Source organism: Pseudophryne corroboree, chromosome 1 (assembly GCF_028390025.1).
Source record: "Pseudophryne corroboree isolate aPseCor3 chromosome 1, aPseCor3.hap2, whole genome shotgun sequence".
Classification (NCBI taxonomy): domain Eukaryota; kingdom Metazoa; phylum Chordata; class Amphibia; order Anura; family Myobatrachidae; genus Pseudophryne; species Pseudophryne corroboree.
In genome coordinates, this window is record NC_086444.1 from 893027376 (window position 1) to 893053164 (window position 25789).

At 40.5% G+C, this 25789-nt stretch overlaps 1 protein-coding gene across 3 annotated transcripts in view; it reads right to left on the reverse strand.

The window, feature by feature from the left end:
* The window catches only part of LOC134916434 (bifunctional heparan sulfate N-deacetylase/N-sulfotransferase 4-like), a 624652-nt gene that overhangs the window by 355637 nt on the left and 243226 nt on the right, over positions 1-25789 (reverse strand). For all 3 annotated transcript variants that reach the window (XR_010177405.1, XM_063920212.1, XM_063920213.1), the window contains exon 4: positions 11802-11956. Coding sequence is in view for 2 of the 3 variants with exons in the window: in XM_063920212.1 (XP_063776282.1) it covers positions 11802-11956 (155 nt within the window). In the remaining variant the exon portion in view is untranslated. The remainder of the gene's footprint in view (positions 1-11801; positions 11957-25789) is intronic.

Below are 25789 nucleotides of genomic sequence, written 5' to 3' on the forward strand. Positions count from 1 at the left end.
CCCTGCCTGGGGGCCCCACCTCCTGCTCCAAGGATCAGGTTCCAGTCTGTGCACTCGAATTATACATTATACACGTTATCTTATACTGTACTGTGCTGTTTTTTATACAGTGCATTGCTGTTATTAATCTGTTACATTATCATGCATGCAGCAGCTGAATTTACTGAATTTAATGAAGAGGCCCAGACGTTGCACTTTCTAATGGTTAGTCAAACCAATGAGGTGGCAGGCCACACCCCTTCTGCAGACTGGCCACAACCCTAACATGGGCCCCTACCACTGCATTCTGCCGGTGGGCCCTACATGCCTCAGTCCGACACTGGATCTAAATATCATAAAAGCATTATAGGTGCTCCTATTTTAATATGCAATTAGTGGGGTGGCAATCCTGGTGGTTCCAAAGAATTTAGAAACTCCATTGGATTGTTGACAACATCATATTGATTGATAACAGTCTTAATTAATTTGTAAATGTGTGGGTCTCTTGAAAAGTTTCTCAGTAGTTGGTAGTTGATAGCATTAACTGTTACTTTTTTTGGTGCCAATATTGCTCTTTCACACAGCCAACTTCCAAGTGAAGTCTTTATAGTGATAACTAAAGTTAGTAAGTACTTTTTTTTACTAATTCATTAATGCATTCAACTACCTTGCTTTTTGTAGATTTTAGCAATCTATTGTCTAAGTCTACAGGCACATTTCCTTCCCTAGTTTTAGCAACTTATGAGCAAATAGACGTGAGTTGCGATCACCAATAATTCTTGCTTGCATGTTAGTTGTAAGCTTCAAAGTTTTAACTGTGCACCAGAAATAAGAAGATTTAAGGCAGCGGTGGCCAACCTGTGGCTCTTGAGCCGCATGTGGCTATTTCTTTCTTTAAATGTGGCTCCCGACACTTGAAGTCACATTACCACAACAGTAACCACTGCACTCCAGAAAGGCACGCAGAAGCACTACGAGGGCTGTGGACTGAGGGAGCCAGATACTAGAGATAAAACACCCACTGTCAAACAGAGGATCCTTAAGCCCCTTTCACATCGCCAATGCAGGATCCCACCTGGAAATTAGAAACGGTCCTTCCTGGGTGGAATCCAGCATTGGACCCTAACAGGTGGCTTCCCGACCCAGCAATATGCTGGGTCGGTTGCCATAGCTGCAGGGGAGGGGCTGCAGGGGTGGAGGCAGCGCTGGGAGATGAGCTCATCTCTGCGCCGCCTCTCTCTAAGTAGTAAACGGGTCTCTGGTCGCATCGACCCAGGAACCCGTTTGCGCTGCCACTGACCCGGTATTCAACTCAGGAATAACAGTGCTTATAACCCGGGTTGAATTACCGGGTCAGGTGTCCCAGGAATTCGAGCATGCCCCATTCACACCGCACACCAACCCGTGTCGACCCGGCAGTATGCCGGGTCGATACCGGGATATTTGTGCAGTGTGAAAGGGGTAATAAGGAGCTGCTACAATGGCATGAGTTGGAGGTGGGGCTCTGAAGTGACACATGAGGGTTCTAGCAGGAGTAACACATGGGAGAGCTGGATGAAGTGATATAGGAGGGTGCTGGCAGGAGTGACAAGTGGGGGAGCTGACTGGAGTGACACAGCAGGGTGCTGGCTGAAGTGACACATGGGAGAGCTGAAGTGTACTATGTGAATCGTCTTTCATTATAATTGATGTGGTTCTGGCTTTTTCAATTATTTTATGCGGAAGTGACTTCTTCAATGTATTTTATGTTGGATCTGGCTTTAAAAATGTATTTTATGTGGCTCTGGCCTTTTCAATATATTTTATACCAGGGGCAGTGCCTAGCAGGCACCCCATTTTTGCATGCTGGCCTTCGGCTCTATGATGTACCTAACAAGTTGTAGGTTCCTTGATGCGTTTCTCCGCTATAGGTAAAGTAGCGTTTTCATCTGATGAAACCGCTACTCTACCTATAGCGGAGAAACGCATCAAGGAACCTACAATTTCTCTGTGGAAATCAACTTATATCTATCCGTCACCACTTTGCTCAGTGCTGCCTGCATCCAGCTCTCTCCCCCAGTCTGCAAATCAGGCTCCACATTATTGCCGGAGACGTCCGGCTGTGTGGCCACGGTTCATCAGCGCACACTGGTAAGCCTGCAGGGGAGACGGGGACACCGCTGAACAGCAATAGATGGGAGTTTGGAAACACCTCCAACAGCGGTGAGCTTAAATTTAAGTGGCATTGGACTGCTACAGTACATCTTTTAACAGTTAAAAGCTACTTGCTGGTGACACTAATGATACACTAGGATTCTGGACTTGCTCAGTAATTATTGGCTAAATAGCCTAATCTGGATCCTTTAACACCAGCAACCGAGTTGTTTATTTCAGATGTCCATTTGATATGGTTTTTAATTTTTTAATTGATATATCTTATTATTATTAAATTGTGCATTGTCATTCTATTTTTTATTGTCTATATAAAATAGATAATTATGAATATTTAGCGCTCCCTGTGTACACATGTATGTATACATTATTAGAAAATCATACTGTAGTATCAAATTTTATATTTGAAGAATTATAGAATTTTCTAGAACATACTGTACTTTATGGCTTATATGATTCTGTGAAGAAATTTCATAAAATGTAAATATGATTGAGTTTCATTTTGCATCAATAATAAGTAGATTATTCTAAAAATAATCCTTCTGTATAACATACTGTACAGTATTTATAAATATTATTTTCAAGAAATTCTTTCACTTAAAAAATCTAACTGTCGCATTGTTGTCGTCTTGTCGCTTGGTTTCCTTCCAGCAGTCAAACAATTGTTACCAAACAAAAGATGAAGTTTTCAATATTTGTTGCTCTGTTGCTTTGTCACATTGTTGCATTGTCACTATGTGGTCTAATAGCTTACTTTTTCAATACTAAATAACTATGTATGATTTGTCTGCTTTACGTTGAGAGCTGTGGAAGATATTCACCTACAAACAAGCAAGCTTTTTCTGTTATATATACAGATGTGTACTTATACATCTTTGCTGCAGGAGGCTGAATACTGTGACATTGCTACAAGGCTTTCCCCTTTTCTTCTTATAATCATGGGAGCATGCATACTGATGCCACCTCACCCTGCTGTAGCAACAGGTAGAAGGAGCAAAGGCTACTGCTACCTTCACTTACAAATCTATGCTGGCTCCCACAATTAATGCGCAGTGGTACCTCCACTGCCCCCTACCTCTGTGTGCAACCCCCACTACTTGTTGAATGCTCGTAGCGGGAGTATGTGTATGCATGCTCCCTTCAAAATACTGTATGCTGCATGTCATAGCCCACAATGTACATGCATTGATGGCAAAGATGGAAAGGGACACATCTGTTTAAATAGATTTGGAATCCCAAAAAATCACAAGAATCTGTTTTGCAGTACACTAAGAGAAAAGGCTATAAAACAAGAGTACTGTATTAATATTCAAAGGTTTCTGACAGGTGTTTAAAGAACTGATTGATTAATTTATTAATTAATTTATTTAGCATTAAAAAATCCCAAGAATATATTTTGCAACCACTAAAAGAAAAGGCCATCTAACAAGAGTACAATAATAATAGCCAAGGATTCCTGACAGGGGTTGAAATTTATGGATTAATTTGATTAATTGAAAATACAAAAAAATATATCAAGAATCTGTTTTGCAGCCACTGACAAAAGTACGTAAAATACAAACTTACTATCAAAGGATTCCTGACAAGGGTTGAAAGAACTGATTTATTGATTAATTTAATCGATTATTTTTTCTCCTAAATCTAGTCCACAAATGGTACAAGATAAAAATTTCCACCCACCTACCCTTATGTTGTATATTAAAACAACATGCACAGTTTAACAAACCAAGCACTTCAGTGACAGTTTGGTCCCCCACAAAACAATTTTTTGGAAGGACTACCTCAGATCATTAATGAGGAGTTTGATAATGAGGGTGTTGATGGTGGAGATTGAATGTGAAGGTAAAAACTGTTGGTACTGTAGCTGATACTGGACTGCTTCTTATTTTACAAACTATTATGATATTGTTAAATACGTTGTATGAACTTGCTGTAAATGCTGTAACAGGGAGCAGGTGCCTAGTTGGTTAACATCTCTACTTCTACTAACTTTGGCCTCACAAATTGAAGAGGTACATTCACTAATGTTGTCAGGATTGGGGTAAAAATACTTTCACGCCCAAGAGGTGGCTTTATGGCTTACATAAACCACATCATCAGCATCAGATACTGTAGTACACTAATATCCCCTTCATCCTATTGTACTTTCACAATAGCATCTTCATTTCTATTATGTCACTAACTTTATGTGTACTTCTCATACCCACATTTGCAGAAATGGCAGAAGGAGGCTTCTCTATGATTACAATGTCAGAAATGTCAGACTCACACATAGATAATGGGGAAACCCCTAGACTTCCCTTAAGGATTTGTAAACACACAGTTTTTTATTCAGCCTTAGTGTTCTTTTTTGGGGGGGCAGTGATTTGTTTGTTTTAAAGGTGACACCACTACCTCTTTTCTTTAACATTGTGAAATGTTTAGATTTCAGGTGCCCTTTCTTAAAATTCCTGTCCTCTGGACCATCTTTAATAGATGTGGAAGTACTTTCAGGCGGACTGGCAGCAGCCACAGCACCAGCACTGGGTTGCTGCTCCTGCTCTTTTATTGACTGATCCATATAAACTCACAGTGCTATTAGTGATGGTGGCACTTAGTGAACATTTTTTTAAGTTCAGTGCCTGAACAACAACACACACTTTTATTTTTTTAAACACTGCAGTATGTAACGGTGGCACCTACTGAGTATTATTTTTAAAATACAGAGTCTGAACAATGGCATGCACTTTTTTATAGTAATAATTTTCCTAACACTGACAAAGTCACATTGCTGCAGCCCATAGTCCTTCACTAATGCCACTTAGTCTGAATGTGTCATGCCACTACCCTTAATCACAGTAGCTCTTCTTATAATTTTTTAACAGTTACTTAATCATACTGAGCCCACAGTCCTTCACTGATGACACAGAGTATGAGTGTGACACAGTATCATACCTTTCTTAATAACAGTCACAATAGCTCTTCTTAATTATTTATTAACACTCACAGTAGCCCTTAGACATGCTGCAGGCCACAGTCCTTCGCTGGTGACACTGAGTCTGATGGTGACACGGTATCCCACTGCCCTTAATCACAGTCACAGTAGCTCTTACTTAACAGTCACAGTAGCCATAATCACTCTGCAGCCTGGCCCCCACCATCTCCCTTTGGTGTTCTGTGTGGAATGGCACCCAAACCACGAAGGAGGGACTTCTACAGAATACAAAACATGCAAGATCCGACACAAGGAGGATGAAGTATTACCATATATTTGGATCAAAATCTGATGTTTAATACTGATTCTAGGGTTAAAAGTACTCAAAAACTGGAATTTTGGGATGGTGTCGGTTTACAAGGAAAGCAAACCATACATCTCTACTTTCTAGCACTACATAAGTTAAGGAACTGCAAGATGGATACTGCAAACATAAATTTCACACTTTTAACATGACCACTAATGGGAACTCGGGAGTTGTAATGGCCGACTCAGTCAACACCTTTAAGAATGGGTTAGATAAATTCCTAATGGATAAGGATATCCAGGGTTACGGGGCATAGTCACGCACTATGGTTATTATAAAAAAAGAGGGGTAAAACGTAACGGCAGTCATCAACTTCAGTCAAAATTTAATACAAAATAATCGTGCATAGGAGACCACAAATAGGTTGAACTCGATGGACAATTGTCTTTTTTCAACCTTAGATACTATGTTACTATGTAATGAAGCAAGTTTGCAATCAAGCAATCACAAATTCTAGCATATCGACTTCCCCATAACTATAACTAGGTGCTATAGAGAGGATGCTCTGAAATCAGTATTAAAAGTACACCTGGCAGCTGTAAGATTGTTTTCTCTACCAATATAATAAGACAAAAACAAACCAAGAGTCTGCTGTGATTAGGGGGAATGCAAACTGAAGGATTATATTACATACAGAACAATACAAATGTGGACCTTCAATTTGCCAGATCTCAATGTTATTGAAAACATTTGGGACACATTGGAATGGGCTGTGAAAAAGATCCAGAAACACCCTCCAAATTTGGATGCATTGAAGGACCACTTGGTCATGGAATGGGCATAATGTGATATAAATGTGATCCAAAGTATTACATTAAAGTATGCCTTTTTGCAGATGACACAAAGGTATGCAACAGGGTAGACACACCAGGTGGGGTAAAACAAATGATTGAGGATCTAGGTAGACTAGAGGAATGGTCAAGAGTCTGGCAATTACAGTTTAATGCCAAAAAATGCAAAATCATGTACTTGGGTCTCAAAAATCCTAAAGCTAAATACAGTATTAATGGCACTATACTGGAAACTACTGAGGAGGAAAGGGATCTAGGAGTCACTATTTCAGATGACTTAAAGGCAGGTAAGCAATGTAACAAGGCAATGAGGAAGGCTAGTCAGATGCTTGGCTGCATTGAGAGAGGAATCAGCAGCAGAAAGAAAGAAGTAATAATGCCACTGTATAGGTCATTGGTACGGCCTCATCTAGAATACTGTATTCAGTTCTGGAGGCCATATCTTCAAAAGGATATTAATACATTAGAAACTGTACAAAGGAGGGCAACTAAAATGGTGCATGGCCTACATCACAAAACATACCCAGAAAGACTAAGAAATCTCAATATGTATAGTTTGGAGCAGAGAAGGGAAAGGGGGGACATGATAGAAACTTTCAAATATATCAAGGGTTTTAACAAAGTCCAGGAGGGAAACATTCTCCAAATGAAGAGAAGCAATAGGACACGAGGACATGCACTGAGACTGGAGGAGAGGAGGTTCAGGGGAAATTTGCGGAAAAATTATTTCACAGAAAGGGTAGTGGACAAGTGGAATAGCCTCCCATCAGAGGTGGTAGAGGCTAAGACAGTAGAGCAATTTAAACATGCATGGGATAGACATAAGGATATCCTTACAAAGAAATAAGGATCAAATAAGGTTAGAGATAAAAATAATATAAAAAAATAAATAAAAGGGGCAGACTAGATGGGCCAAGTGGTTCTTATCTGCCGACAAATTCTATATTGATAGCATGCCTCACACAATCTAAACTGTCATTAAAGCAGGTGGTGATGTAATGCCATATTAATGTCTAATGTGAGCATTCCCTATTATTTTGTTTTATATAGCTATCTAGTTAACACAAGTGGTCTATGCAAAGCATATACTCACACCTACGTAAATACACATTTATAAATAGAGAGTGAGAGGGAAAAAGAGAGAAGACAAAGCGATTGTTGATAAAGTGTCACTCCAAGTATATTTCAAACATAAAATTAAGCTAAAAGCATGAAATAATATAACATAATTTCAGTCAGCCCTTTGCTTGGCAAAGGGCACAAATATGCACAAAATGTTGCTTTGTTTCATGCAGTATGCTTAATAAGCACTCTGGTGATTGAGCTATAGCTTGGTGTGCCACTTTTATTAACAATCATTTTTCTTAATCTCTGGTATCCTAATCCTAAATTATTGGAGTGCCCATCATCCAGTACCACTTTATTATATTTATACACCAATCAGCTATAATATTTAAACAACCTTTCTTGTGTAAGTCCCCATTGTGCCATCAAAACAGCTCTGACCCATTGAGTAATGAACTCCATAAGACCACTTAAGGTGACCCGTGGTATCTGTCACTAAGATACTAGCAGCAGATCATTTAGTTGTAAGTTGTGAGTTGTTGCCTCCATGACTGTTTTTCCAGTACATCCCACAGATGCTCGATCACACTGAGATCGGGGTAATTTGGAGTCTAAGTCAACACCTTGAGCTCTTCAAACCATTCCTCAACAATTTTAGCAGTTTGATAGGTCACATTATACTGCTGAAAGAGGCAACTGCAAACAGGCAACACCATTTCCATGAATGGGTATACTTGGTCTGCAACAATGTTTAGGAGGTAAGTGTCAAAGTCACATCCATATGTATGCCAGGACCCAAAGTTTCCCAGCATAACATTGCCCGAGCAACATACTGCCACCATCAGCTTTCTTCCCTAGTGAATCCTGGTTCCATCTCTTACCCAGGTAAACAATGCACTTGTACAGATGTAGCCATGCTCTTCATTGCTGCAATTGCAGCAATGGTGTGGCTGGTGTGCCCACAGCCTATGGTGTGAATGTCCGCTGCTGCCAGTCACAGAGCAGCACATTTTCACTATGCCCCGAAGTGTGCGTACGCAGTGTGGCATAGATGAGCATGGCTACAGCTGTACTTTGCCATGCACAAGATGTATAAACGTGATTCATCAGACCAGGTTACCTTCTTCATGTCCTCCATGGTCCAGCTCTTATGCTCACACACCCATTGTAGGCACTTTTGTTGGTTGACAGGAGTCAGCATGGCCACTCTGACCACTCTTTGGCTATGCAGTGATGCATTGTGTGGTCTAATACCTGTCTATCATAGCCAATATTAACTCTTATTAATTTGTGCTACAGTAGCTCTCTTGTGGGATTAAACTAGATGGACTAGCTTTCACTCATCATGTTCATCAAAGATCCTTGGGTGCCTATAACCCTGACAATGTTTCACCAGTTATCCATCCTTGGACCATTTTTGTTAGGTACTAACCACTGCATAGCAGGAACACAAGACCTACAGTTTTGGCGATGCTCTGACCCAGTCATCTAGCAATCACAATTTGGGCAAAGTTGCTCAGATACTTACACATGCCCATTTTTCTTGCTTACAACACTTCAACTTCAAGAACTGTCTGTTCACATCCACATATGAAGATACACATAAATGATACTTTGTCTTTTACCTAATCAGACAGTCTCTGTTTTGGGAAAGAAATAATTGTTTTCTTTGCAAAGGCAGAGGTATATCATGCAGTGGTAAGAGGACAATTCCCTGTGCAATACTGAGGAACCAGATTTGCAAGCTACAGAATTAGAGGCCAAAGAAGACAGTGGGAACAAGCAGAAGCATTGTGTGTGTGTGTGTGTGTGTGTGTGTGTGTGTGTGTGTGTGTGTACTAACAAATATATAAAAAACCCTCAACAAGCACCTAAAGTTGCTACAGCACATGTGCCAATTCTGTCACTTGAACCAAGAGTTGAGCATCAGTATCATTATTAAGTTTGACCAACCTTTTTATTATTATGCAGCAATGCAAAATATGTTCTTTCATAGAAAATCTTCTATCACTGCAGTTTACTAGTATAATATTGCTGAGGCAGCTGAGTGACAGCTGCCTGGAAATACTGGCTGGTAGCAGTAATAAAAGTCTGCCAACAGCCAGCCTTTTTGAATCTGTGCATACGAGACACAGTTTTCTGGATCACACATGTGCAGTGGAACTGCCAAACCTAACTATATAAAAAAAATACAACTGATAAAAATGGTACGAATAGATTCTTCAATACCATCCTGGACAATATGAAATAACGAGATGAATAATATGCAAAGAAAGCTTGCATAAAGTAGTGAGAAAATGTAACATGGGAGAATATGTGAACCGTTGCCTAGTGCAGTATAGAAGTGTCTTACTGACAGGAAATGCAGGGCTGCTATTATCAAGTAATTAGAACTCCCCGGGACCATTGCTTTTCTGAAAGCCGAATACAATTTAATTCCTAATTGATTAGGTATTTTTATAGCACTCTAGGCTTAAGCAATGTGCTTCATAATGTAATTTCAAAGATTTATAACCTTCAAATGTAGACTACATATTTGAAATGCAGAACAACCAAGTGGGATTGTTCTGGATTCTAATCAGCTTTAGATATTAAATTGCAAAGCACTGTAATTACTTTTGAGCCCTGCCCAATACTTCAAACATAGTTATTTAAAAGGTAATGAATGCACCAAAAGCTCAATAGGATTTCTTTATACGCTCTTAAATAGATATAATGATTCAGTGGATTATACAGAATTTACATAGATATAAATTTGAATAATTAGCATTTTATGTAGGGCATATTCTATTCAGCAATTAAAGAAGGGCACAAAAAGCAGCAATAGGTGGGATCCATTTATTACAATGGTAGCTTTCTTATCAGCAAAAGAAAAACAGCAGCAGCACAGATTGATAAATTTCTTAACGTCATGAAAATAGCATCTGCACTAGTTATGTAATTAGAAATAAATTATATCTAGAAGACTATGAATATCTATTTTAAAATAATCAAAATACATTCAGAATTTACTGATGAAACCAAAACACAAAGATAATATTACAGTGAATAGTTGAAGACACAGTAAATGCAATGATCAGCTAAATATCTCTTATCTTATAACTGAAATCGTAAGTTTAATTCACAGCGTACTTTTGGTAGACAAATGGTTTTCGACAAACAAAGCTTAATCTTTTCCCTTACTAAGTGCAAGCAATGATATTAAGATTTTATCATATTTTATCAGCATAGAATAAACTATTTGGCTGAAAAGTTTTATTCAGATTTGAAGTTAATGCAAAATGTAATTGTCTAATGCAGGCACATTACTTCGCACTTCCATTTATTCACTTTATTTAAAACTTAAGTGATTCCTTAATGGTGATAACCAGAAGTTCAGCCAATTTACTTACCAGTATATTTTTGAATAGTGGGAGGAAACCGGAGTACCCAGAGGGAAGAATATACAAACTCTGCACTGTTAGGGCCATGGTGGGAATCAAACCCACAACCTCAGTACTGTGAGGCAGTAATGCTAACCATTACACCATCTGTACTGCCCTTTTAACATTTTAACTACTATTGATGGATTATGAAGAAAACCAACTGGTCACACAATTGATATTGAATGTGATATCAGTAAATTTGTCTTATTATTTCCCAGCACTGTGCTGTACCAGCTACATTTGCTCTACCAGTCAGCTCCGTCTCGTATCTCCTCACTGATGTTGGGAGGAGCCGTGGCCACGGTTTGGGGATGTTCTTGCAGGCTTGGGGATGTTCTCCACTCAGCATCAATTAGGACTCAGGAGAGCTGGAGCCGACCAGGAGAGCAGATGTGGCTGCAGTGCAGCAGTACACTGCTGAGTGCTGAGAAATAAAAGCAACCAATGGGGCTCAGCAACTAGCTGCAGGAGGAGGGCCGGGCCCCACATCCTGCACCTATTGTAGATATGCCCTTGTGACTCTCTAATAAGCCTACATGCAAATGCCCCATTGCCACTGAGATATGTGCTTTCAGACATAAGGTGAGTTGTGAATGAGATATGACTGTGATACTGTATGACTGGGAATCTCCTGTAGATGTGTCTGCTAAGCTATGGAGCATACTGAAATACATACATGGAGTATACTACAATGCAAATAATCACTGGATCCATCCACAATAGAGACTTACATGCAACTTTGAATTAGCTCCTTAATGCTCAACCTAAACAGACCAGCCTGTGTATACCTAGCTATTACGCTTTGCATTACAATTAGTTGTATTTGTCTAAATGTAACACTTTTAGGACTAACTGATGTGAAATAACATAGGATAATTGAGTAATTTTCTAATCAATATGAAGTTAGAAAATGTTATAATACTAAAAACAACTTCACATTGAACCTGATATATAACTATTCTTTTAGAATGATCTACTGTACTTAATTACAGTAGCTTGATTTGTTGTCAGGTTTCATATTTGTAATAATGAAAAGACTGGTTACATCATAACAACTCTTGAAATAATTTGGATACACATGTCATGCAATACATATTTGTTGTACTTACCTGCGCAAACTCCATGTTTAAAATCATTTGTTCCACCAAGGAGGACTCATTATTAAAAAGATGAGGCTGCATATGACTCCACATGTGAGGGAACCACCAAAACTCATGCACTGAGGACAACAAAAGGTCATCTCCTTTATCCTCCTCAATAGAACCTTTAAAAAATATATATTTAAAAAACAATTAATCACAACTTGCAAATTTTCTCATGATCATACATATTGGTGAAACGTGATATGGCCTGATAATGACATACATTAAAATGAAAACTGATGTTTAATTTTGCAACAATCTATTTTTATAGGCTGTAACCACTTCTTTAAAAATATTCTTCATGGCAAATGCTTAATATAATTAATATGACATAGATTTATTTTACTTTAACATACATAAAAATAATAAAATTAGAGTTACATCCATAACTAGGTTGATCATCCAGTGTGCATGCACAGAGCATAGATGCCCTATTGGCGGATACGGCCACCTACCCCAGTGATTGCTAATCTGTATGAGCTACTCATCACTAATTAGCAGCTGCTGCAATGTACTATATGATAGTAATGGTGCACCTGGCTCCTTCTCTGCCAGGCTGCCAGGTGCACAGCTACTAATTTACCTGTACATTACAGCGAACAGTGCTGCTGCTGCCTACCCTGTGTGCTCCACCCCCTTCCCTGTCTCCTGCAGTGTGTGCAGGGACTAGAAGAGATGTCATGTCTCTCCCCAGGCCAGTACCACAGTGCACTGCGGAGCCATTCTGTCAGGCAGAAGAGGTGGCAGCAGCACTATGATGGAGAGACTACAGTCTTGTGTCAGACTGAGAGGCAGAAGTGCAGCAGTGTACCCCCTTGCCTTTCCTTTAGTCACATTTTGGGGGTAAGTGCTGCAGCAGCCTGCATGTGTTATCAATAACAAAAAGAGAGGGATTCTTTTATATATAAAGGAGAGAGAGAGGCATAGGGTGAGGGGAGTTTTAATGTAAAGGTAATGTTATAAATGTGAGAGAGAGGCATAGGCAGGTTTTTTGTGTGTGTCTGAGGGGGGGTTATTAATTGACAGGAACTGATGTATCCTGCTACTTTGTTTCTGTATATATAAGTGCTCTGTAGAGGGACTGCAATGTGTACAGATCATAGCATGCCACTACTTGCGCATTGCTAGCCATCTCCCATTAGAATGAATGGGCAGCAGGAGCATATTTACGCACATGGCCACCTTCTCCCATTGAAAAGCCAGCAGAGCATAGCATATGCCCCCCTATGCCAGGAGTAGTGTTCAGCAATGTGTACACATTGCAACCACAACATAAGGGGATACAACTGTAAGGTTATAAAGGAGAGAAAGAGGCATATGGAAGGGGCTGGATGGTTATTAATGGCCAGATAAGAAATAGGTACTACTACTGTGTAACAATGTGTAATGAGCACTACTACTCTGGGCATAATGTGTATGGGGCACTACTACTGTGTCGGTGTAATGTGCCACAGTCACTGCTACTGTGGGCATAAAGTGTAAGGGACTCTACTACTGTCTTACAATGTGTAAAGGGCACTACTACTGTGCCGCATAATGTGTAAGGAGCAGTACTGTGTGATATAATGTGTATTGGGGTACTACTATGTGGTATAATGTGTATAAGGACTACCACTGTGTGGCATAAGGGACCTTATTCAGAGATGGATGCAGATTGCTTCATACGCAGCCAGATTTCCATTCATCTCCTCACATGTGGGGGCTGCTAGGCACAGGGCAAGGCCACCCAGTAAGTGTAAGGCTGCCTCCCGATGCATCTGCAATTAGATTGTGGATGCATCGAAACTAAAATTGACCCCTGGCAGTGCAGCCTGGCCACAATGGCCAGTGCACAGCGCAGACCACCTGGATGCGGCCACTGCATGCAAATGCATGGCTGCATAAAGATCTGAATAACCCCCAAGATGTATAAGGGGTAATATTTGTGTGGCGTAACATGTATAAGGGGAACTACTGTGTGATGTAATGTGAGTAAAGATCACTGATGTATGGCATAATTTGAATTGGGGGTACTATTGTGTGGCCATTCCCCTTCCCTACAAGACCACACACATTTTCATGTTGGGTACCACACCCATTGCTCGTGCCTTCAGTGCATGCTGTCCCTATTTAAAAATGTGGGGAGCACCAATTCACTTTCTGGCACAGGGTACCAAAATCTCTAGTTATGGCCATGATTAGACTTAAACTAATACAAGTGGCTAAATTGCTTCCAAGTAAAGATGTTTTTAAATGTACTTTTTTATTTTAAGTAAGTGAATAAAGATCACAATCAATAAACAATGCACATATAGACACCTAACAGGAACATTACTTTGCGGGTAAAGTACATAAATAAAAAGAACATACTGTGCAAGAGTTAAACATTATGTATTGATGATAAAAGACATAAACAATATAGTAAATCTGTACTGCAGTTGTGGTATCCATATCAACAAAAATGGGGGGTCTATTCATCAAATAATATTTGCAGGATATGCCCAAAAAACAGATGATTTGGGGGGAAATTCGCAGATATAAAGGATACCCGAAAAGTACTATGGAGGATCGCAGCAAATCTTTCCATTATCTTCTGTGGCACATTTCCAACAGCAGCAACAGACCCACGATGGGGACTGCAAAACTGTCAGATTTACAAAGCTCTGCAATACCAAGCTTTCCAGTGCTTGACCCCGATAGGATAACAACATCTTTATATGACGTTACCATATAGTAACCTATTTGTACCTACTAGAGATGTGCAACAGACACTTTTTGGGTTTTGTGTTTTGGTTTTGGATCTGGATCTCCTTTCGTGTTTTGGATCTGGATTGGTTTTGCCATAACCACCCTTTTGGGTTTTGTTTATGATTTGGATTTGGATTTTTTTGAAACAGCTAAAATCACAGAATTTGTGTTTTTTTTGTTCCTAGAGTATTAGAAACCTCAATAACATTCATTTCCACTCGTTTCCAGTCTATTCTGAACACCTCACACTTCACAATATTGTTTTTAGGCCAAAACGTTGCACCGAGGTAGCTGGATGACTAAGCTAAGAGACACAAGTGGGCATCACAAACACCAGGCCCATCTAGGAGTAGCACTGCAGTGGCAGACAGAATGGCAGTTTTAAAAACTAGGCCTCAAAGACCACATAATGCAAAGAAAAAAAAGAGGTGCAAGATGGAATTGTCCTTGGGCCCTCCCACCCACCCCTATGTTGTATAAACAGGACATGCACACTTTAACAAACCAATCATTTCAGTGACAGGGTCTGCCACATGACTGTGGCTGAAATGATTGGTTTATTTGGGTCCCCACCAAAAAAGAAGCAATACATTTCTCTTTGTACAAACTGGCTCTACATAGGCAAGAAGTCATCCTATCCTCCGATTCCTCACCCCTTTCAGTGTTTACATCCTCATCCTCACAGAGTATTAATTTGTCCCCACTGGAATCCACCATCACAAGTCCCTGTGTACTTACTGGAGGCAATTGATGGTAAAGGTCTTCCTGGAGGAATTTATAGTTCATTTTGATGAACATCATCATCTGCACATTTTGTGGAAGTAACTTCCTATGCTGATCTCTGACAAGGTTACCGACTTCACTAAACACCCTTTTGGAGTACACACTGGAGGGGGACAACATAGGTAAAATAATGCCAGTATGTACAAGGGCTTCCAAATTGCCTCTTTTTCTTGCCAGTATACATACAGACTGTCTGACATGCCTACTTGGATGCTGTCAACCATATAATCCCCCACCATTCTTTCAATGGTGACAGCAACATACACAGTGACATTAGACGTGTCAGTAATTGTTGGCAGCTCCTTCAGTCAGGACCAGATGTCAACACTTGCTCCTGACTGCCCTACATCACCACCAGTGAGTTGGCTAGGAAATGTTATTCTTTTCCTCGCAGCCCCAACTGCAGGAGAAAATGAAGGAGGAGCTGTTGATGTGTCACATTCCACTTGAGATGACAATTTTCTCGCCAGCAGGTCTTTGCACCTCTGTAGACTTGTGTCCGCTGGAAAGAGAGATACAATGTACGCTTTAAACCTAGGATCGAGCACAGTGGTCAAAATGTAGTTATCTGATTTCAACAAATTGACCACCCTTGAATCCTGGCAAAGCAAATGAAGGGCTCCATCCACATACTTAGTTGAATCGCTCCGTCTTAGCTCCTCCTTCAATTTCTACAGATGTTTCTGCAAAAGCCTGATGAGGGGAATGACCTGACTCAAATTGGCAGTGTCTAAACTGACTTAACATGTGGCAAGTTTGAAGGGTTGGGGAACCTTGCACAACACGGAAATCATTCTCCACTGCACTTGAGTCAGGTGCATTCCCCCTCCTTTGCCTATATCATAGTGGATGTATAGGCTTGAATGGCCTTTTGCTGCTCATCCATCCTCTGAAGCATATTGAGGGTTGAATTCCATCTTGTTACTACCTCTTGCTTCAGGTGATAGCAAATTCAAGAGTGTTTGCTGGCACTCCAGTCTTCGGCACGCAGTTGCTGAATTTCGATAGTGGCCCGCAATTTTTTAAAAAATTCTGCACCACCAAATAATTGTATGTGCAAAACATGGGATGTGTTGGAATTTGCCCAGATGTAATGCATGCACAATATTGGTGGCGTTGTCAGATATCACAAGTTCCTCAGTTTCTGTACGAGGTTGTCAGTGGTGTGCCTCTTATGGAAACCGGTGATACACAGCATAGCCTGCCTAGGAATGAGTTCTGCATTTGTGAGATGCTGCTGCTGTTGCTGCGGAAGGCAATACATCTACCCAGTGGGCTGTCACAGTCATGTAGTCCTTAGTTTGCCCTGCTCCACTTGTCCTCATGTCCTTGGTTAAGTTGACAGTGGGAACAACTGCATTTTTGAGGACACTGAGGATACTTTTCTCAGCGCCAGGTACACCTCCTCCTCCTCATCCTGGTGTACTTCTACAGTGACATCCTCAATCTCAATATCAGCAACTGGACCGGTGGTGCTCCTCCCAGCACTTGCAGAATGCGTGCAAATGGTGGTAGGAGCCTACTCTTCCCATAAAGTCTTGGGAAGGTGAGGCCTAGACATCGTAACTGTGGACACACTTGGACTCTCCGTGGGGATTTGTGATATCTCAGAGTCTGAATGCACAGTTGTTTTTTCCTGTGCTTTAACAAGCTTTTTTTTTTAAAAATGAGAGGCAGGAGGGCTTACATCTTCATTAGATGCTGAACCATCAGTCATAAACATAGGCCAAAGCCTCAGCCTTTTCTTGCTACTTTGTGTCGTGAATGGCATATTGCCAATTTTATGTTTCTCATCAGATAAATTTTTTTTTTTTGGTTATTAATTTTTACTTCTTGGATTTTACATGCCCTCTATGACATTGGGCATCAGCCTTAGCAGATGACATTGATTGAATTGCATCGGCAATGTCATCATTGGTGGCAGAAGCAGCTTCAGCACTAGTACTAGGAATTGGAAGTGGTTCCTGATCTTTCACTATTTTTTCTTCCAAATTTTTATTCCCCATTTCACAGGACAGCCCCTTTATTTTGACAGCAAACAGAACAGTGCCCCTTTATATTTACAGCACCCCTGTATTTTAACAACACCCTTGTAATTTTTCAACATACAAGACAGGGCCAGTGTACCTGTATTTATACAACACCCTTGTATTTTTTCAGCATACAGGACAGGACTAGCATGATTGTATTTTAAAAACAACACCCCTGTATTAACAGCATACAGGACAGGGCCAGCACCCTTGTATTTTAACAACACCCCTGTAATTTTACAGCATAAAAAACAGGGCCAGTGTACCTTTATTTATACAACACCCCTGTATTTTTACAGCATACAGGACAGGATCAACACCCCTAAATTTTCAAAGCACTCCTGTTTTTTTACAGCATAGAGGACAGGACCAGCACCCCTGTATTTTAACAAGAACACCCCTGAATTTTTACAGTATACAGGACAAGGCCAGTGTATCTTTATTTTTACAGCACCCCTGTGCTTTTACAACATACAGGACAAGGCCAGTGTACCTTTATTTTAACAGCAGCCCTGTATTTTTACAGCATAAAGGACAGGGTCAGCACCCCTGTATTTTCACAGCACCCCTGTAATTTTACAGCATACAATACAGGGCCAGTGTACCTTTATTTACACAACACCCCTGTATTTTTACAGCATACAGGACAGGGCTAGCACCCCTGTATTTTAACAACACCCCTTTACATTTTCAGCATACAAGACAGGGCCAGTTTACCTTTATTTATACAACACTCCTGTATTTTTTACAGCATACAGGACAGGGCCAGCACCCCTTTATTTTATTTTCACAGCACCCCTGTATTTTTACAGCATACAGGACAGGACCAACACCCATATATTTTAACAACACCCTGTATTTTTACAGCATACAAGAAAGGGCCAGTATACCTTTATTTATACAACATACAGCATACAGGACAGGGCCAGCACCCCTCTATTTTAACAACACCCCTGTATTCTTACAGCATACAAGACAGGGCCAGTGTACCTTTATTTATACAACACCCCTGTATTTTTTGCAGCATACAGGACAGTGCCCCTGTACAACAGTGACAGGACAGCAACAACCATGTACAGCACCACTAACTGCACAGGACACCACAGTGACAGGACAGCACCCCTAACAGCACACAGGACAGCACCCCTAAAGAACACACACTGACCCCATCTGACCCCCAGAATGGAAGCTGAGGCAGTGCTGTGACCTGCATTCCCCCTCTCTCCCTGTCCCCGGCAGTGGTCACATGATGGGGGAGCGGTCATGTGACCAGGGTGGTGGGGGCAGAGGTGGAGCGTTGCAGCAGGAGCCAACAGGAGCCGGCAATCAGTGCAGTACAGAAAAACCCTGATAAGTCGCAGCTCATGCCGGCTTTCAGGGCTAATATGATAGCCTTGGGTGATATCATTACCCAAGGCAATGTACCGTGGGTAATTGGATATCCCTCTTTCTGGGACCAGTAGGCCTAACATAATGCCTATCTCCATGCAGGAAAAGGAGGGTTTTAGGGGTTTATAGAAAGGATGTCAAAGTACGAGATATTTTATTGTAATACCAAAAAGATTGAATTAAAGATGTGCAAGAGTTTTTTGTTATTGTTTTTGGTGTGTGTGTGTGTGTGTGTGTGTGTGTGTGTGTGTGTGTGTGTGTGTGTGTGTCAGACATGACAGCTTTTTGTATTCTCTCTCTGGGAAAGTTCACTATATTTTACCAGCAGATGGGATGCCAGATGTCAGTATACTGACAGCAGCATTCTTTCTGCCGGAATACTTGCAGTGAGGAATCGAGTCCCCTGCACTCACCACAGGTTATATTCCCACTTGGTTGGTGGTGTGGACCCACCAACCCAGTGGGAATAACCTGTGGAGGTCGGGATTCCAGCAGTCTGTTATTCACCAGCTGTCGGGATTCTGGCATCGGTATCCTGAATGTCAGGATTCTGATAGCCGGTATTTTAACAGCATCCCATCTGGGAGGATACAGACAGATGTGAGTTTGTGGAGCATGGTGTTGCAAACTGCACTATCTAGATGCCAGAATGGGCAGGATTTGGGAGGTGTAGTGTTGAAAAATAACTGCTGGGAGTTTTCTCATTACCAGAGAACCACAGGGCATTTTTTTGCAGTACAATGAATTAATATTTAAACATCTTCAGAAGAGCTGCAAGAGATTGGACATTGGCTAACAATGCGATGTCTATTGCACAGACAAATGCATGTGTAGATGCAATATAGTACTATAAATGACTCCTGACAGGGCTGTCTTTTCATATGGGCTTAATGGGCAGTTGCCCAAAGGCCCCAGGTGTATAAGGGTCATAGGCTGATAACGGAGGGCCCCCTTTTTCCAGTGGTACTATATTTTTTAAAAACAGCCCTGGGGAACTGGAGACATCCGTCTTCAAAGCATCCAAGCCTGTTAATTGCTCTTCCCACCCAGATATCTTCTGTCTAACTTACAGTTTTTCTGAGGGTATACTCTAAAAGCTGACTTCCCCCTTTCCATGGACTCTGGCAGCTTGTCTCTACTATGCCCACAACCATAGATATCAGCCTTCCAGCAGCTGGTCCCTGCTCCAGCTGCACACACCTGGTATGTAGTTGCTCTGACTCCTGAACTCTGATCTCCAAGAGCCCAATACCTACTGAAAGGTGGAGATTTCTGCAGTCAAGCAAACTGCCTTCCCACTGGAAAATTATAAATATTAAGCCCATTCCACTAATCACCCCTCCCCTGCATATTAAACACCACCTACCACCCTGGAAGTCATGTATGGGGCTCCTTCATTCAGCCCAATGTCCCCTTCTACAGTTTAGTGTTCTCCCTTCGGACCCATCTCCCACCATCTGTGCAGTAAAGGAGTAATTAGCAGGAATTACTGCTCCAGGTCCTACATGCTGAGTGGAAGATAGAACACCCCCTACCTCCCATGAGACATCAAATCTGTTACAGATAGCACCCCCCACCCCTACTGCTGGAGGATGGGTAGGGATCCCAGAGCATGGCTTTGCCCAGGGGCCTACACTGATCTTAAGATGGGTCTGCTCCTGAGTACAAAACCACAGATTTTCCTTCACATAAAAAAACCACAAACATACACAAATAAATATTTATGTACAGTAAGACACAGTTATTAACCCAAATGCAAAATTACACAATAGTCTAACACTCAATAAACCTGATGGTTTACTTACAGGCACCTTGATTCCTGCTGGCAAAAGAGAGCTATATAAATAAAAGTATTATTATTTTTTATTATTATTATTATTAAATGCGATGGTTGTGAGGCTGTGCAGGTGCAAGACCCATTCCTCCCATGTGCAGAACTGGCCTTGCAATGTAACTCACAGCCCCCTGTCAGTCGCAGCATAATTGACATGCTGCGGTGTTTGGGTGGGTGGAGTGGGAGCAGCACTTAGCACCATTCTTTAAAACAGGGTATGATGCTCCAATTTTGAAGGCATGACAGTTTCAGGGTCTGCGCCATCAGAAGCAGACTAACTGGACTTGGGTATCTGGATCGGATGGCCTGCCTATGCAGGCTGACCTATGCCTAAAACCATTGCGAATTGTGACCAGTTTTTGTGAAGGTCGTGATGATGATCCAAAGCTGTGTGCTCAGATGCAGCACTTGGATATCATAAATGCTAACAGGAGGCGCCTATCTCCTACAGGATGCAGTTATGTGACTGGCGGTCGGGAGACCGATGGTCACTATACCGATGCCGGAATTCCGCCCTCTCTATGGGTGTCGCGGACACCCACGAGTGGGAAAAGTCCCTGTTAGTCAGCATGCCGACTGAAAGGGACTATTCCCGCTCGTGGGTGTCCATGACACCCATAGAGTGGTAATAGAACCTGTGGCAAGTGCAGCAAGCCACCGAGCAAGCTGTATAGTGATTACTGTGAGCCTGCAAGGGGATTTATTGCACTCACCCCCCACTGCCGGCAATCTAAACACTAGGAGCCCGGCATCGGGATGGTGACCAGTGGTATCCCAACTGCCGGTAATGCTGGTCATGCGAGCCCACCAGTCACGCATACCCAACCCTCTCCTACAGATGCCTCCTGGTGAATCTTAATTTTAATCAAACAAAATTGCACACCTGCTTACTTGCAGCTTTACAATTACTTTCAATCATGAATTAGGCCCAATATAAGTGAGATTTGAGCACCATTAGCAGAAATGGGGTAAGGTATAGTTTTAATGAGACAAGCACACACAAATGAGCATTTGTTTTTTTATATCACCAGTTTGTGTGTATCTAGTGTCTCCCTTTTGTTTCAGCTCAAGGTGAGTATTAGTTCAGCCACTTAAATGGCAGGAAATGAGGTACATTTTAAGCTTTATAATGCAAGATATCTTGTTAGAGTGTTTTTATTACACTGTCATCTCTTTTCTGAGTCTTTTGTTTATTATTCTTCTATACCATGAGAAAGATATAATTGTTTGTGTGTTGTTCTATGTGCAGTTAGCCCTTTATGATTCCCTTTTTCATAGTAAAATAGCTTAAAATATAATACAGATGGGAAAGATTCCTGCTAAATAAAATAAATAGCTTCCATTTAGTATCTGCGTTCACAAGAAGTGAGTTCATTATCACAGCTATTATTTTATGAAGTAATAAATCTTGGGAATATAATTTCTGAGTACCTTTCAAACATGCTATTTCACAGACTATAATTAAGTTTTGTTTAGAAAACGCTAGCGAAATGTAATTGTGTTTTGCATTAAAATGCCAAGATAAAACCACAATAATAGACCATTATCTTTGTTTTGTGATTTGTATCACAACATCGTTTCTTTTTCTTATATTTCTTTCCAGTCACCTCCATTTTACACAAAAAATACTCTCTATTGTAGAAAAAAAAAGAAAAAAGAATCTTAAAATACAGTAAAGGTTAAATATAAGAAAATCTTTTTTAAGTGCTAGCATAATGGTAATGTATTATTTTAATTTGCTCAGCAATTTTAATTTGTAGAAATTTTCTTAGCTAGATTTAAAAATAAAGTATAACTATGATAAATTATTCCTTATCACACTCTCTATGAAGCTGATATTTGCATGTATATTGCAGGTTCATTTATTGTTTTTCTTACAGTAGCTTTAGATAATTCATTAATGAGAAAAAGCACAGTTAATTTGTCATCCTGGGTTATTCCCTCTACTGAAGTCTGCTTGTGTTCACAGTGAAGTGATGTTACATCCTTGGTTGTATCATCAAGGTATATGAGCATCAAAGTGATAGCATATTATCTGTTACAGTACTGTATGTGTCATTTAAAGATTAAAGGATATTGATAAAGTTATTATGACTCAAACTAATGTGGCATAACTGTCCACATTCACATACTGAATAAAGCTTTATTCAAAATACACAATAACGGACACCACAATGTACATATTGATTATTTATATTTGTGTCCGCTATTAATAAAAAAAGGTATTTTGATCTAAAATAGAAAATTGTGGAAAAGTTTTCATAATTTTATTTTCTGGTTTGTGGTTTTGTGTTGCCTTTCATATAAGTTTCAGTTTAACTAAAAGAACAAATTGAGACTTAGGAGAATGACTGATTATTGTATTTTTATGTTTAGTGATTGCAGTACTGTAAACTAATTTAGTAATATTTGTAAAGATAATTATAACAATGTTTCATGAGTCTTAATTCTATGTATGTTTTTTCATGACATTAAGTATAGCAGAGTAAATTCAAAATAGATTTTCTTCTTTTTTTCTTCTAAAGGCGTCCATACATCAGTGGACATTCAAAAACCTGACGTCACCACCAATCTACCGGCCATCAGTGACCATCAATGATCACCAATCTGTTGGGGAATTGAGGAAATTAAACATATTAAAAATCCCTGATTTGCCAATCCCAACTGTTTTCGGTCTGGATTGGAAAATCCGGAATCTTAAACATGTTTAATATTACAGATTCCCCAACCCAGGCTACAGGGAATCAGCAATTTAATCTAGCTTGCATACTGGCCCTCATTCCGAGTTGTTCGCTCGTTATTTTTCATCGCATCGCAGTGAGAATTCTCTTAGTGCGCATGCGTAATGTTCGCACTGCGCATGCGTCAAGTAACTTTACTAAGAAGAAAGTAATTTTACTCACGGCTTTTTCGTCGCTCCGGAGAACGCATTGTGATTGACAGGAAATGGGTGTTACTGGGCGGATGTACGGCGTTTTAGGGGCGTGTGGCAGGAAACGCTACCGTTTCCGGGAAAAACGCAGGCGTGTCTGGAGAAACGGTGGGAGTGCTTGGGCGAACGCTGGGTGTGTTTATGACGTCAGCCGGGACCGAAAAGCACTGAATTGATCGCACAGGCAGAGTAAGTCTGGAGTTACTCAGAAACTGCTAACTCGGTTTTGATCGCAATATTGCGAATACATCGGTCGCACATTTAAGATGTTTAGATTCACTCCCAGTAGGCGGCGGCTTAGCGTGTGTAACTCTGCTACATTCGCCTTGCGAGCGAACAACTCGGAATGAGGGCCACAGTTCTGTAGATCTCATCAATTTACCAAGGCCCAAACAGACATGAGTAACCACTATCACACTATCATCAGCATAGTCTTTATCTAAAATTAATCATGTGCAATACAGTGGAATCAAGACTTTACATTCTCTAAGTGGTATGATACTGTAGTACAAAATATCTTTTCTCAAACCCTAGAAATTTTTTTTTTAAAAATGTTCTTATTTCATCATTATCGTTACTATATGTTTTGTGATTTTGGCTTATCAATAATAACAGACCTTATTAGAAACGTTTTGTATTTCACTGTACAGCACTATAGAGTACAATGATTAAGGAATTTGTTTCACTGCACAGTAAATAAAAATATATGACTGAATAAGAAAACATGTGCTTTTACCATTAAGGGTTTACAGTTTTGTCGGTATGGTTCTTAGGATATAGATATGACAGGATTACTTACAATCACTGTGTTCAAAGCAATCAGGTACACAGTCACTGTTAAACTTTAATGGGCATTTAGTAATATTGACAGCACACTATTGCTCTATTAGATTATCTATTACTGCATTAAACACACTTGTTTTTCATGTATTTATAAGACAAAACTTATTTATATGTGCATTTATTTAAGTTAAAATAATGATCACAAATCTGTTTTCCCATTTGGAGTTATAACTAGAGAAGTGCGGCGGACACTTTTCAGGGCTTTTGTTTTGGTTTTGGATCTGGATCCCAACTTGTGTTTTGGATCTGGAATCGTTTTGCCAAAAGCACCCTTTTGGGTTTTGGTTTTGTTCTTGGATCTGTATGATTTTTTAAAAAAAATAAAAACAGCTAAAATCACAGAATTTGGGGGTAATTTGATCTTACAGTATTATTTACCTCAATAACAGTCATTTTCACTCATTTCCAGTCTATTCTGAACACCTCACACCTCACAATATTGTTTTTAGGCCAAAAGGTTGCACAGATGTAGCTGGATGACTACGCTAAGCAACACAAGTGGGTGGCACATACACGTGGCCCATCTAGGAGTGGCACTGCAGTGTCAGACAAGATGGCAGTTTTAAAAACTAGGCCCCAAAGAGCAGAAAATGCAAAGACAAAAAAGAGGTGCACCAATGTTGCTGGATGACTAAGCTAAGCGACACAAGTGGGCGGCACAAACACCTGACACATCTAGGAGTGGCACTGCAGTGTCAGCCAGGATGGCAGTTTTAAAGCTATGTCCCAAAGAGCATATAATGCAAAGGAAAAAAATAGGTGCAAGATGGAATTTTCCTTGGGCCTTCCCACACACCCTTATGTTGTATAGACAGGAAATGCACACTTTAACAAACCAATCATTTCAGTGACAGGGTCTTCTGCCACATGACTGTGGCTGAAATAATTGTGTTGTTTGGGCCCCCACCAGAAAAGAAGCAGCTAATCTCCCCTTGCACAAACTGGCTCTACAGTGGCAAGATGTCATCCTCATCCTCAGATTCCCCCTCCCCTTCAGTGTTTACATCTTCATCCTCACAGAGAAATACAGTAATATTCAAACAAAACTGTATATCATTTAGGTGTCGGCGGATTGCTTATGCTATAACCCAAATTTTCTGAACTTAACAATGACTTATGATGAATGCGCTGCAGGTGATGTAAGGGAAGATGTTCCTAGGTGGTAAACATCCTTACCCCTGCTTATTATGGATTGACAAAGACAACCAATGGCTTGACACCTGTTGTCCGGATTTGTGGAGAAATAATTCCACACTGAAGAGGTGGCTTTTTTGGTATTTTGCCCAGGCATGACAATGGTCTTTTTCATCCCATGGCCAACAACTGTCTCGACTGGTGCCTTATTCAAACAAACCACATCACCATCAGAATCCTCATCATCAACTTCTTCCGCAGCACCAGCTACACCCATATCCTC